Below are 15,868 nucleotides of genomic sequence, written 5' to 3'. Positions count from 1 at the left end.
CCCTCTCTCCTTAGCTCCTCTCCACCGATTCCTTCACCTCTGCAAAACCCCAAAATTGCCTCTTCTGTTTGCACACACACACACACGTGTGCACACATGATCCTAAATAACTAGACTTCCTTGCCTGCTGCAGTGTGACCCAGCACCCTCCTCTCCCTTCGCCACCCAGATCTGAAACCGCACAACTCAGATTGGGACTTGAACCCACGGTCTGGGACTCGAATCCAGCCAAAATCCAGATTGGGAGTTGAGCCCACTGTATTTTAACTGAGATCACACACCTGGTCTCACACACCTGGAAGCTCAGGTTCTTTATGTCACATCACAGAAAGAATTCAGTGAAGAGACAAAGTGATAGGTAAGAAGTGGATTTATTTAGAGACATACACATTCCACAAACAGCTTGCAAATATTTCTCAGCTCGGCTGCACAAATGCTCCCATTTCCTGAGGCCTCCTCCTCCCACCTCCTCCTGCCCTGAGGTCCCACCATCTCCCCTAAGTGCTGAGCAGAGGAATCTTCCTCACATGTAAATCTGCTCTTGCCCCTCCCCCACGAACCCCCCCCCCCCCAATCCCTCTTCTTATCCTAGCTTAGCCTTTTGTTGCCCTGAACCAGGCCTGCCTAGCTGGCCTTACTTCTCCCCTAGCCACTCCCCAACAAACCTCCCAAAAGCCCCTCTGCACACTAACCATACTAAATTTGTAAACTAATCATTAAAAAAACTTGCAGTTTTTTTTCCCATGCTGTGCTTTTTCAAGGCTCTGTGCCTTTGCATAGACTAAGTATCTCCTCCCTGGAATGCTATTCTTGCCCTTGGCCACCTGGGGAACTCCAACACTGAACGCAAGCCCTGTGTTCCAGGACTCCGGCCCTGTGTGGTGAGGTGATCCCACTGCATCCTGCAGACGTTTTCATTATAGGAATTTTACCTTGTGTTGGGCCGTGTACTTTCAGGACCATCACCCCTACTAGGCATCAGTCCTTGAAAGCGGGGGCCAGGTTCTATCTGCTTCTAAATCCTGGTTGCCAGGGTCCAGCCCACAGGAGGTACCCAGGGACTATTTGAAGAATGAGCCGATGAACATACAAATACTAGGGGATGCCCAGCAAGGCTCCTTGAGGGGTATGTAGTTCCACAGAGAAGCTTCTATTAGGTATGATTGTTGAAAATATATTCTACAATCCTTCAATCTTTTTCTAGATGAATATATCATTTTAAATAAGAGCACTTTTGTTGGTCTCAAAATCCTACTCAAACAATATGATATCCAAATTACAGTACATTATAAAGGAATATGGATACATGTGTCTAGGTACCATCTTCACTAAACTCAGTATTATCAATCACTATTTTAGAATTAAAATTCAATTCTTTCTATGTTGAGAAAAACCTTTCATTCTTTTCTACCTTAGTACTACCCCAGGCCTTATTTAAAACTCCGCTGCTAGTTACTTACCCCAGCTCCTGGGGCTTTACACAGCGGAAGCGTTCATTGACCCCCTTGTCTCCCATTGTAATTTCCACTGTTTCGTTGCTCTAGCTGCCTCTCTGCTAGAAAGAGACTGCATTTAATTCTCCTAAGCAGAGGTCACATCCAGCCGGGTACGTTCAGAGCTTAATCTGTCTCTGTTTCCATAATCAGGGCTGGTAGACGTGAGCACACAGAATAATGGCGTAGGTCTTATTTTGTATCTACACTGGGATTTCCTTCTGGTAGGTCCTTTCTCATCAGAAACTCTTTCTCAGTTCCTTTCTAAATGTGCCACCTCCCTTTGGTTGTTCTTTAGTAAATCTTCACACTATTACCCCAGATGAGACCATTTAAAAAAAAAAAATCATGGTGCTTTCTTCATGGGCTAATTAAAGAAATGTACTGTAGGTTACAACTTCAGTGGGACATCATATGGCTAAATTTAATTTTAAAATATTGAGTCCACTGTAACCATCCATTTGGGGTTGGTAAGACCAGGGGTATGTGGCCCCAAACAGCTGTGGACCAGGATGCCAGAGATCCAGCTTTCCACTCTCTGCCCCTCCTCTTTTTCTTCCTTCTTGGGGTCTTCAGTTTGGGGTGACTGAGAGTATTTTCTACAAGCCCCTCCTCTGGTTCCTAACAAGGGTGGTACTCAGTGAAAGGCAGGAAGAAAAGTATTTGGAAGGTAAAGGGTTCAAAATTGATTGAATATGGCCACAGCTGATACAAGTTTTCATTTTCAATTCAAAATTTGACACAAATGATTCTTGAAGACTTATAGCAAGGTTGTCTTGCAAAATATGTTACCCATTTTGCTAAATTCCAAATAACTAGTCCTTAAAGGAGAGAGTTTTAGTATTACCATGTTTGTGATGTGAGGTCAGGTGAGGCTCTTCCAGTTTTCTCTTTCCTTTGAAACCTGATGATTGCATTCTCTGACAGCACCACTGAGAGAGGTGTGTCTGGTGGGGGGAAATGATTGCTCTTGCCTTGCCTTACCTTCAGTAAAGTCCCTGAGCTTCTTCTGCATTTCGTGCCATCAGAGATGTCTGTTCTGAATGAAAATATTCCCTAACCTGTCAGTAACTTTCTCCATTTAGAGAACACACATGTAGGGGCTTCCCTGGTGGCGCAGTGGTTGAGAGTCTGCCTGCCAGTGCAGGGGACACGGGTTCGAGCCCTGGTCTGGGAAGATCCCACATGCCGCGGAGCAACTAGGCCCGTGAGCCACAATTACTGAGCCTGCGCGTCTGGAGCCTGTGCTCCGCAACAAGAGAGGCCGCGATAACGAGAGGCCCGTGCACCGCGATGAAGAGTGGACCCCACTTGCCACAACTAGAGAAAGCCCTCGCACAGAAACGAAGACCCAACACAGCCATAAATTTAAAAAAAAAAAAAAAAATTAAACTTTAAAAAAAAAAAGAGAACACACATGTAATTTCTACTAACTCCAAAAATAAAGGGGGCCGGAAGGAATTTTCCTTCATTTTGGCATCCTCCCTCCTTGCCAGGCAGGAGATTCACAGCACGAGGTCTTCCCTGACTACCTCCCCTGGGGTCCTGTTCACATCAGAAGGCTGTGGCCTCTGGCTCCTTCAGGGAAAGCGCGCTTGGTGGGCTTAATGCTCTGACTTCCGGTTTTCTCCGTTGAAGGGAAGTGCCTCTAGCAGGTGTTACTCAACCACCCACAGGTGGGGACCACGTGCTCCTCTGGGCAGGGCGCCTCTGGTGCCATGTAACTGGCAGGAAACCCCTCCCAGCAGAGCTGGAATCCATCCTCCCTTCCTTCTTGACAGAACAAGGCTTGGGCAAATTACCTTCAAGTCTCCTCTTTAAGAAGATTCACCATAGAGGGAGTTTGATTTCTTGAAAAAATTAGCAACATTCTAAATGGGATCACAGGACAACCAGATTGGACTAATCATCTTCTCTGTGCTCCGGAAAAATCACTGGGCATCTGAAGGAGGTTGTTGGGCAGTGAGATCCTGAAGACAAGAGTGTTCTTCCCTTGGTGCACGATTATAACCGTGTGGTCTTGGGGACGTGGCTGGGTGGGAGAATCCTGGAGGGGAGAGCCCCCTCCCAGGGTTCTGTTGTGGTTTGTCTGTGTCTGCAGCCAGCTCTTAATTCCTATTGCACAAAATATTAGCCTCTCGTTACCTTTCTTTGAGCAGTTTAGCGATTTTCCATCAAGGTATTCGGATTTAGGACTGTGCCCCCAAAGGAAATGATAATTCCCAGATTGTTGAACGCCTCCTCCCCTTATCCATGTAGCATGGCCTCACATTGCCTTCCTGACAGCAGGGATAGTAAGTCATCGATTAAAACTTCAAGATTCAGTGCTGCCTCTGAGATGAATCACTTCCCATCATCTCACCCGGTCACTACTGACTATTTTTCCCTTAGAAGGAGCTGTGCCTCTGGAAATCATTAAACCTGTATATGTCATTAGCTCCCTTGGTCCCTTCTGGTCAGATCAGGAGCCCCATTTCCTAAGGCCTGGAAAACAAGCAGTTCTGCCATAACCCTGTCTGTGAGTGTCCTACCTTATCCAGAGGGTCAGGTGCCATTACCTGTCCTCAGAAGGCGTGCTGGTACTTGGGACAAGAACACAGAGAGTCATGGCGATTCGTTACCCCTGAGGGCCAGTGAGAGCAATCTGGATAGCAAAAACTGCCTTTTCTTATTAGTCTCTCCTCTTTCTGCCCCTTCCGTTGTTAAAACTCAGGGGCCTCCTGGTCCTCATCAAATGTCTATCCGGTGCCTACCCCAGACGTCCTCCTGTTCTTCATGTTCTAAGATGGCCTCGCCAACAGAGACACACTTAGGGCAGAATAGACATGAGGCCTCAGGGAACCAGCAAGGATATGAGCAAGCTGAGAGTGCCCGGTCAGGTGAATGCGGTGGATTTTGACCCAAGGAGAGCACGGACAGGATGCTCAGAACTGTTCCCCGCAGTGGAACGAGCTGCTCTGAAGGGCCAGTGAGGGCGCAGTGCCTGGCTCCTCCACGATCCGCGGCAGTGTTCACCAACTCTGTAGCCTAAAATAATTAATAGGGCACTAAATCTAACTCGGTTTTGGCATGAAATAGGGCAAAAGAAAGCCACTTAGCAGGGCCCTTCCAGGTGTGCTGGTGGAGAATGTCCACTGGCCGAAGTCGGGAGCGTGGCCGCCCTTCCCCTTCCCACAGAGAAGAGTGAGGGTGCATGGGGGGCGGGGGGCGTGGATAAGAGCTTTCACATCAGATTCACACCTACCCTGCTCCCCCATCCCATAAGGGGACATTTCCTTGTGGAATATCTTGAACTTGGTCGACATCAGTCATTCTGGAGAATATAATAGGGTGGCCTAGCAGCATCTGCTTGGTTGATGTAAAGGCTTTTCCTTGATCAAAATCCCGGCCCATTTTTATTCGAATCATGATAACTTATACTGTTTTATTCTTATTCAAAAAGTAATGCATAGTTAATATAATTTAGGAATTAAAAGCACAAAACAAAAGGGATATAAAAACCATCCGTAGTTCCACATTTCAAGAGTAATCACCATTTGCATTTTGATGTATATCCTTCTAGAGTGTTTTCTCTGCCATTTTGCTTCTTTTTCCTCAAAACAGAAACCTTTGTTTCTCTTAATCATTTATGACAGTTGAAAAAAAGATTTCTTAATGTGGAGAAAGTGACAATTCTCCTGGAATCCATTTCTCTGAGGCAACTATTAAGAGATGGATGTGAAGGTTTCCAATCATCCCCCATTTTCACAATCTTAATAACAGAAATGAACATGTAACATACATTCTGTTTTGCACCATTTTTTCTACTTAATATGTTACTTGCATCTTTACATGACAAGGGCACTTCTTGTTCCATTATTGCCTGCCTCGAATTTAATTGTCCAGGTGGTCCACCACTTATGTGACCAACCCCCTACTGAGGGAGGGCTGGACACACGTTGCTTCTCGGTCTTTCATGCTCTTCTTCCTGGGTTCCTTCCAAGATCATCTCCTACTGTCTTTCAGGTGGGCAGGTAGGCCTCTCCTCTCCCTTACCCTTTGGGTGCCTTTAGTACACCCGGAAAACTCTCTTCTTCGCATTCCTTCCTTGCTGCTCTTCTGTCGGAGAGCTGACAGGTTACAGACTGCGACCAACTCTAATACATGGGAAACAGAGAAAACCCCTGAAAAGGAAATAGTATGTGTCGACTTAGTCTCCTCTGGAGCAGGGTAACGATTTGCGGGAGAATTGATGGTAGTGTGGTGGATAAGAGTTTAGATTTCAAAGAACAAGGTTGGTGATTCCAGTCTTGTAGCGTGATTTCAAGTTGAGTCTCTGAGAACCTGCCTCACAGAACTTACCCACCCACACAGGCGCTGGCCTCATATTTAAAGATCATCTTGTTGGTGGCCTCCTGGGAAGCCTTTTTCCAACGCTACTGCTATTGCTCAGGCCACCTTTTTTATTGTAGTAAAATATACATAACATAAAATTGACAACCATTTTTAAGCATGCAGTTCAGTGGCATTAAGTACATTCACATTGTTGTGCAACCATCACCACCATTCATCTCCAGAGCTTTTTTTCAGTTTCTCAGATTGAAACTCTGCACCCACGGACACGGACTCCCCACTCCCTCTTCCCCTCAGCCTTTGGCAACCACCGTTTTATGTTCTATCTCTGTGATGTTGACGACTCTGGGTACCTCATCTACGTGGAATCATAGTGTTTGCCATTTTGTGACCGGCTTATTTCACTCAGCTTAATGTTCGTCCATGTTACAGCAAATGCCAGAATTTCCTCCCTTTTTAAGGCTAAACAGTATTCCATTGCATGTATATATCATATTTTGTTTGTTCATTTATCTGTCCATGAACACTTGGGCTTCTTTTACCTTTCGGCTATTGTGAATAATGCTGCTATGAACATCAGTGTACAGATATCTGTTTGGGTCCCTGTTTTTATTCTTGTGAGTATATACCCATAAGTGGAATTTCTGGCTTATATAATTCTATTTTTAGTATTTTGAGGAACTGCCACACTGTTTCCCACAGCAGCTGTACCACTTCACATTCCCATCAGTGCACAAGGATTCCAGTTTCTCTACATCCTTGCCAACACTTGTTACTTCTTGATATTTTTTTTTTCTTCTTTTTTTGGCAATAGCTATCCTAATGCGTGTGAACTGGTCAGGCCAATTCTTTAATGTCTCTTGGAAATTACCTCCTGAGTCTTTGAGCCAGTCTTTGAAAAGTATCACATGTGGTGAATCTTGATCCTTTGAAGAGGAATTCGATTGATGAAATTTTCTATTTAAAAGCAACTAAAAATCTTTTTCCACTCTAGTAATTTTTTTCTTAACAATTTCCAAAAGGATCTGAAGCAGCCATGGTCAGAGTTACTCAGAGTGAAAGCTGGGTGATCAAGGTAGCAGGTACTGATTATGGGAACAAAATAAGGTTGAACAGCTGGTGTCCTTACTTTACCCTAAAGGCCCTGAAAAAGGCAAGTTCCCGAAATGGTATGCCATGATGGCCTGGCTGAGATGGGGTCGTGGTGTTCCCAAGATGCCTTCTTTGAAGGATGACACTTCTAGATAAATAAACTGCCCGATATATTTTCTTTTATTTTTTTATACCCTTTGACCAACGCCTCCCCATTTCTCCCACCTCTCCAGCCCCTGGCAACCATCATGCTATTCTCTGTTTCTGTGAGTTTGGCTCTTTTTAGATTCACATATGAGTGAGATCATACAGTATTTGTCTTTCTCTGTCTGACGTATTTCAGTTAGCATAATGCCCTCAAGGTCCATCCATGTTGTCACAAATGGCAAATTTCCTTCTTTCTTATGGCTAAGTAATATTCCATGTATATCACATTTTCTTTATCCATTCATCCACCAATGGACAGTTAGGTTGTTACCATGTCTTGACTATTGTCAATAATGCTGCAATGAACATGAGAGTGCAGATATCTCTTCAAGATACTGATTTCATTTCCTTTGGATATATATCCAGAAGTGGAATTGCTGGATCACATGGTAGTTCTACTTTTAATTTTTTGAGGAACCTCTATACTGTTTTCCATAGTGGCGGTACCAGTTTACATTCCTACCAGCAGTGCATGAGGGTTCCTTTTTCTCCACATCCTCACCACACTTGTTATCTCTTGGCTTGAACATTTCTGTAGACACAGCAGCCATCAAGACCAGGATAACCCTGATCTCTCTCTTTCTCTCTCTCTCTCTCTCTCTCTCTAGGGAAGACACGGAGATAAAGAACTCTGCTCTCCTAATATGGCCAATCAAAGAAGTTAACACTGGGAATTTACAAGCACTAAGACAGGAGAACCGTAGAAGGAAGAAAAAGAAAGCCACCAAGAGGCTACCTCTCCAGGAGATGGTCTCCTCGGACTCAGATGACTCTTCCCCTGGAAACAGGTCCCAAGAGTCCTACCCCAAAACACACCCCAAGCCCAGGCTGGGAGAGGGACAACATCATTTCTCTCAGGAACACCCTGAAATGTCTCTCAAGGATAGTGCACTTGAGATCACTCCCCAGTTTCCGGGCCAGTTTAGGCCCCAGGAGAGCAAAAACTCTAGCACCCTTAAGTAACGCTGACATCCACTTCCCCAGAGAAGGTCCTCAGCCTGGGGTCTAAGAGTCAACCAGCCACGCCATCGCTGCCACACCTCCACCTCGAACAGCCCCACCCTGCCCTTATAAAGCCACCCACAGCAGCAAAGGGCTGGGGAGCATCGCTGAGAAACCTGAAAGCAGTCTTGTGGCAACCATGTGTAAGAGAACCAGTGCTCCTCCTGGGCTGCCCTCAGCCACCCGACATTGTGGAACTAGCCCCTCTGCTGAGGTAAGGCCATGCTTCATTCTACCCCTGCCTTCCCCGGTTGTAACAAAGGTAGACTTCCCTGCCATCCTCCACCTGGATCTGTTTGAGCTTATTGGTTCTGGCTTTTCTGGACCATTCTTTGTCCTATTATTTTCCCTGCCCCCACAAAACTGATTGAATACCGTCTTCTGGTAGACTCCCCACACCCAGAAATTTAATCGGATAGATTACCGTCATAGGATTTTCAAATTTTTTGAAATCTGTAGTTCTAATCTTGAAATTATGTAGTTCTAATCCAAGCCTGCAGTCTTGTTTTAAATCGATCATCTCATCAGAATTAGAGATTTTATCATTAAATGTTAATACTGAAATTAAGACCTAGTAACTTGTCTGAGAGCTGCAAGACTGAATATTGCCTATTTTACTGTTTTCTGAAAATTTTTATTGAGCCCTCCCTAATTAGTTTTGTCTGTAGTCTGTTGTAGGTACCTCTGAGCATGGAACCAGAATAAAAACTCTTACATTGGAAACATTTCAGAACTATTGGGCTGTTACTGTTTTCTCTGAACACATTTTAGCAATGAGGTACCAAAGTATTCACTTCAAAAAAATTGTAGTAAAATTAGCGTCATTAATTTTAAAAATGAAATAGTCTCCCAAATTGTTTTCTTCTAGTCAATAATAGCCCTAGGGCTAGATAATAATAGAGTACAGATTATTAATAAGAAAAATATTGGATGCTTTTTGCAAATAGAAATGATAGGGCAGCGTTGTGATACTCTAAAATCCACAACCTAATTACAAGTGATACTTACATTCTCAAAAGCTAGGGGGTCACCAGGGTTATGGTGAAGAATTTAACCACTTCCAAAAATACGTAAGAAGAAGGGACATCAGCTCAGCATCAGGCTAAAAGTAGTAAGGCAAGGAGGAAGAAATTGAGGAGTGAGGAAATGATCTGGAACAAGGCTGGGGACAGTGTCCTGTCACTGGGCATCCTGTCACCCGGAACCCAGGGAGGAAGGCTCTGGAGCAGTCGTCTGGGTTTGGTCTGCACAGTGGAGAATTGGGTGGGGCGGGGGGGCGCGGGTAGGAAAGAATCCATTCACCCAGTCAAAGTGATTCATTCATGCATGAGTGCATTCATGTAAGCCTGCTTGTATTCATTCAATTATTCAACAAGCAATTGAGTGCTCACAGTGGGCCAGGCTGCAGAGAGACCATTAGACTATTCTACCCCTCTTCATCTCCACGGGGATGCAAGGATGAACCACAGGACAAATATATGCAATAGTGTATTGATATTACATTACAAGGCATGATATATTCAATGACATTAAGTGATATGTTCAATGTGTTGTCCTTCAATGATAATGCCCAGTTCTATGTGTTGGGGAAAACTGCAATAATGACTGCATATTTCCACTTCGAGCCAGTATGGAATAACAGGAACTGGATTTCCACCCCAACCCCCATCACTCGCCTGAAACAACTAAAACACCTGATAAAATGTATGTAACAACAGTTTCCAAAACATTGGACAGAAGCATTGATCTCTGAGAAGCAAATGAAGTGAGCCCTGTGAGTGCCCGACTTACTGTCTAGAGACAGTTTCCAGGCTGCAGCAAATGGAGGGGATGCATTACCATCCATCCTTCATGTGCATCTGTATGCATTGCCTCAGGTAATTTGTGTATTTGATTTTCACTGAATAAATCTGCACTTTTAGCGTATGACAGAAGAAGTAATAAAAGGGATTCAATCTGCTAAAAGTAATAGCTATGTATCCAGATTTTATAGCCTACCCTAGATAATTGGCCTGGATCATAAGCCAGGGGCAGAGGCATCAGGATGGAGTGACTGGTAGCCACACAGAACTATGTGGAATGCCTACAGGGTGATAAGCTCTTACCAGAAGAAAGGGAACAGATGGTTCAAGAAGAGACCGGATGACCACTTGAATGATGTAAAAAAGATTCATGCATCAAGTGGCAGAATCACCAACATTACCTCTAAGTTCCTTTCAACTTCAGGAATCTATGGATCAATAACCTAGTCCAACTCAGAGCAGTTCAACACAGATGAAAAACCATCCTTATAAAAGGGGGGAGGAGTTGTAGCAAACACAATTAGATAAGAAAAATTAATTAGGGGAATAGAATTGAAAAAGAAGTAAAATTATATTTGCACATGATAAGAGAATATGCCTGAAAAACCTGAGAGAATAAATAATAATACCAATTGAAACAAAAAAATAATTCAGTGAGGCGGCAGGATAGAAATTTAATATACAGAAGTCAATAGTCTTCATGTATACAAATAACGATCAATTAGAAGATATATTGGTAATGAAAACATCATTTACAATAGAAACATAGAAAATTAAATATAGCCATTTCTCATAAATCTCATTTTAAAAATGGCAGTTCTGTTCTATAAAGTCATCTCTAAAACTAAATTTAGCAAATACTGAATTATGGCCCTTAGGGGTTAGGTTCCTGTGAGCCTCTGGTCACATCATTTCCACCAACTGATCAATATCTAACCTTCTTTTATGTGTGTTTCTGTCTAAAGACACCTTATTTAATATGTATTATTGAATTATTAACATAGAATTCATGGCCAACAGCACTATAACTCATGCCTGAAGGAAACTAACACATATTTTCTTTGTAAGGCACATCACAGCCTTCTTGCACTTAAGAACTCTAGACAGCACTTCAACACTACTTCATTTTAAACAGTGAAATCACCAATAGTAAACACAAAAATGTGAAAAACATGGCACTAAATATGCCATGAAAAGGACACTATTTTACAGTAAGAGAGCTGAAACAAGAGACAGAAAGGGGACTCAAATTTTCACCACTCTGAGCATATGCATATCTACAAAATACTTTGAGTACTGATTTTGGAGTTAGGAATAAGTTTTAGTGACTAGGTGAATCACAAATATGGAATCCATGAATAATGAGGATCAACTGTAGCTTGAATAAACAAAAACAATATGGGAAAAACTTTAAAACACTCCTGAAAGACACAAAATTCGACTTAATAAATATCCCTTGTTTTTAGATAGAAGGACTCAACATCATGAAGATATTAGTTCTCCCTGAGCTCATTTATTTATTTATTATAAATTTATTTTATTTATTTATTTTTGGCTGTGTTGAGTCTTTGTTGCTGTGCGCGGGCTTTCTCTAGTTGCGGCGAGCGGGGACTACTCTTTGTTGCAGTGCGTGAGCCTCTCATTGCGGTGGTTTCTCTTGTTGCAGAGCACGGGCTCTAGGTGTGCAGGCTTCAGCAGTTGTGGCTCACAGGCTCTAGAGCGCAAGCTCAGTAGTTGTGGCGCATGGGCTTAGTTGCTCCGCAGCATGTGCGATCTTCCTGGACCAGGGCTCAAACCCGTGTCCCCTGCATTGGCAGGCAGATTCTTAACCACTGAGCCACCAGGGAAGCCACTGAGCTCATTTATTAAGGTGACACAATCCCAATAAAAATAACGGCAAATATTTTATAAGGCTTGAAAAGTTGATAATAAAGTGCATATGGAAAAATAAATATGTGAGAGTAACTATAAAATACTGAAAAAGAAAAGCCATGAGGAGGGACTTGTAAGAACACATAAAACACTATAACATCTTCATGCTTAAAATTATATGGTGCTAGCACAAGAAAAGACAAATAGACCAATGGGATAGAATAGAGTCTAGAAACAGACCCAAATAAAAATGGAAATTTAGTATATCATAAAGACTTTAGTATTTCATAAACTCTTAAAAATTGAGGGGGAAAAATGACCAAAAACATGGCAGAAAAACAGGCAAAGGACATCAACTATTTGCAAATATATAAACCTAAAAGTTTGAAAAGATATTTAACTTCACTCATGTTAAGAGAAATATAAATTAAAACTACATTTAGAGAACTTCCAGAAATGTGGCAATGTGAAGTGGTAATCCAAATCCCTTAACTAATCCCTTAATTAATCTTAATTGTAAGACCTGGATAAGATGTTTTTAAAAGTCAGCAAGTATTTAAATTCACAAGAAAATGTTCAAAAGCATACAGAATGTGGAGAGTTTATTCTCCAAAACCTGCAACAGGAAGAGGTAAGAATTGTGAGGTGGTGACACTCTGGCCTAAGGGCACTCCACAGTTTTCTGTGGCCAAGGCCACAGAAAACTACAGCCTGACTGGCTCAAGGTGCCAGAGATAAGAGTTCAAGGGTAGCGGCTTCCCTGGTGGCGCAGTGGTTGAGAATCTGCCTGCCAATGCAGGGGACACGGGTTCGAGCCCTGGTCTGGGAGGATCCCACATGCCACAGAGCAAATAGACCCGTGAGCCACAACTACTGAGCCTGTGCGTCTGGAGCCTGTGCTCCGCAACAAAAGAGGCCGCGACAGTGAGAGGCCTGCGCACCACGATGAAGAGTGACCCCCACTCGCCGCAACTAGAGAGAGCCCTCGCACAGAAACGGAGACCCAACACAGCCAAAAAATAATAAATAAATAAATAAAATAAAATAAAGAGTTCAAGGGTAGAAAAGAAGTGAAAATTTAAAGACGACATCTTGGCAGCAAGAAAACACAGTAAGAGTGAGTCATGAAATCTAAATATAAACTGTTTTTATTCCTGGCTGATCACTAAACTATTTAAGCATGTACAGGGGAGAACCCAGGGAGCCCTATTCAAAACCAAAATAGGCAGAAAACAGAGGAATTTCGTGAGATAGAACTGCATGGAGCATAGTCTGTGTGTTTGCTCCTTGTTAACTGAAATGTATTTCCAAATCATGTACAGCTTGGGCAGCAGTAATCTAGTCCTGTGGGATTATAGTGTCAGGGGACAGACTCCAAGGCTGGCAATGCAGTTGAAAATTTAAGGAGGGAAATCACTGAAAGAGTGAGCTCCAAAATCTGCCACCAAATTATGTAGCCATAGAGGAAACACCCAAGGTGCCAGGATTGAAAAGCAGCAATGACAAACCGTAAGAACAGAATTAAAATGTGAGCTGCTTCATATTACAGGAGAGAAAAGTTTGCAGTTTGAATACAAGCAAGTTAACTTCCTACTAGAATAGGAAAAAAAAAAAAACTCAAGCAGACAACAGACCAAAAATAAATAAAGAAAAACCTTGAAGAACACAATAGACTACAACATTGCTAGAATATACTGCCTACAGTGTCTGATTTTTGAATCAAAAAACTTAGACATGAAAAGGAATGGGAAAATGTGTTCCATTCTAATGGCTAAAAGACAGTCAATAGAAACTTTGAATCCAGATGTTGTATTTAACAAACTTCAAAGCAACAATCATAAATATGTACAGAGAATTAAAGGAAAATCAATGAAGAAATGGATAGGGAATCTCAATAGATAAATGAAGGTATTAAAAATGCAAAAGGAAAATTCTAGAGCTGAGAAGTACAACAAAACATGTATTAAATGGACTGAACAGCAGGAGGAGAGATCGGAAGAATCATTGAACTTGAAGATAGATTAATAAAAATTACCCAATTCACCAAAAAGAACAGAAAGGGGATTGGAGAAAAATAAACAGAACCTCAGAGACCTGTGGGATGATTTCAAAATATGTGAAATTGAAGACCTAGAAGAAAAGGAGACAGGAAAAGAGAAAGAAAAAACATATTTGGAGACAATGACTGAAAACTTCCAAAATGTGATGGAAAACATTAGTAGAGCCTAGAAGCCTAAATAATCCCAAGCATGATAAATACAAAGAAAACCACTCCAGGTACGTCACAGTCAAACTGCTGAAAAATGATAGCAAGAAAATCTTGAAAGTGGCCAGAGAAGAACAGTGTGTTACATTCCAGGAAACGATGGCACAATATCAATGACTTCTCAACAAAAACTATGGCAACCAGAAGATATTGGGACAGGAAAGTGCAGAAAGAGGAAAATAACAAAAATATGTAACAAGGAATTGTATATTCAGTGGAACTAACCTTCAACAATAAAGGCAAGAGAAATTCCATTTCCAGTACGTTTGAAAATGTAAACTCTTAACACAGAACCCTCTGACAGACAGCATACAAATAACAACTACCCAGAGATCCTGAAAAGTGACCAAACGCAGGCAGATTCTGATGTAGTGAGTTTCCTGTTATTATATTTTTTTTAGCTTGAGGGAACCTGAGGCAGGACCTGGTCAGTACCATATGGGCAGGTTTAATCTCTGAATGAAAACATATAGTCTTTCTGGCTTGAAAAACCAGAAAACAGAGTTTGGAGAAACTATAGCTTCTGAAAAGTGCAGAGAGAATCCCAGCAAGGAGAGAGCCAGAGACAGGGAACCAAAAATATTGTGTACACAAACTCTTCCCATTTTTCTGACTGACATCTTATCCACACATGCACAATCAGGTTACAGGATCACCAACCAAGGTTAAAAAATTACATGGAAATTTGAGCTGCCACCAAAGAGGCAGAAATTTCCATTTAAGTTCAACAAAGTTAACGTCTGTTAAAACAAAAATATCTAGGCTTCTGAGGAATGTTACAGAATCCAGCATCTCTACAAGCTAATATGCACAAAGTCTGAGATACAATTTTAAGTTATTCAATATATAAACATGTGATCCAGTTTCAAGAGGAAAGGCAATAAACTAACCCTGATATGACCCAGATGTTGGATTATCAGACAAGAACTTTAAAGCAGCTATTATAACTATGTCCATTAAGGTAAAGAAAAACATGCTTATAATTAATGAAAAGACAGGAAATCCCAGCAGAGAAAAAGACTGTTAAAAATGGAAATTCTAGAACAAAAAATTATAATATCTTAAAAAAAAAAAAACAAACCACTGACTGGACTTATGAGCAGAATAGACCAAGGAAAGAGTTAATGGAACTGAGATTGATCAAAGAAATTGTTCAGTCTGAAAAAGAGATAAAAGACTTTTCTCATGGACTTTGGGGACTTTGGAGAATATCAAAAAATCTAATACCCTTTGTAACTGGAGTTTTAAAATGAGAGAGAGGAAGGAAAGAATATTTGGAGACACACTGGCTGAAAAATATCACAAATTTCTTGAAAGACACAAATTTATAGATTCAAGAAGTTCACTGAACCCCTAAGAGAATAAATAAGAAGAAAATTACTCCATCATGGTTAAAATGTTGAGAACCAAACATAAAGAGAAAATTTTGAAAGCTTCCAGATGAAAAACGACACATCACATGAAGGAACAATAACTAGAAATCACTGACTTCTCATCAGAAACTATAGAAGCTAGAAGGCAGTGAAACAACATCATTAAATTGTTGAAAGAAAATAAAACCTCTCAACCCAATATTCTGTATCATCTGAAAATATCCTTCAAAAATGAAATAAAAATAAAGGCATTTTCAGATAAAAGTAAACCAAGAGAAGTTATTATGAGAATCCTTGTACTGTAAGAAATGCTAAAGGAAATTCTTCAGTCTGAAGAGAAATGATGCAATATAGAAAATCAGATCTTAAAGATGGAATGAACAGCTTCTGAAATGGTAAGTATCTAGGAAATATTTGTTAACTATTCTT

At 41.5% G+C, this 15,868-nt stretch overlaps 1 protein-coding gene across 1 annotated transcript in view; it reads left to right on the top strand.

Moving 5' to 3' along the window:
• Positions 1 to 8,859, top strand: part of VWA3B (von Willebrand factor A domain containing 3B) — a 211,000-nt gene extending 202,141 nt beyond the window's left edge. Inside the window, 1 exon segment of the mRNA XM_082356117.1 lies at positions 7,733 to 8,859. Coding sequence (XP_082212243.1) covers positions 7,733 to 8,087 — 355 coding nt within the window. The 3' untranslated portion in view covers positions 8,088 to 8,859.
• The last annotated feature ends 7,009 nt before the right edge of the window (positions 8,860 to 15,868 follow it).

This window comes from Balaenoptera borealis, assembly GCF_965194805.1.
Source record: "Balaenoptera borealis genome assembly, chromosome: 15".
Classification (NCBI taxonomy): Eukaryota; Metazoa; Chordata; class Mammalia; order Artiodactyla; family Balaenopteridae; genus Balaenoptera; species Balaenoptera borealis.
Note: the sequence above shows the minus strand (reverse complement) of the source record. Positions and strands in the feature narration are given on the sequence as shown.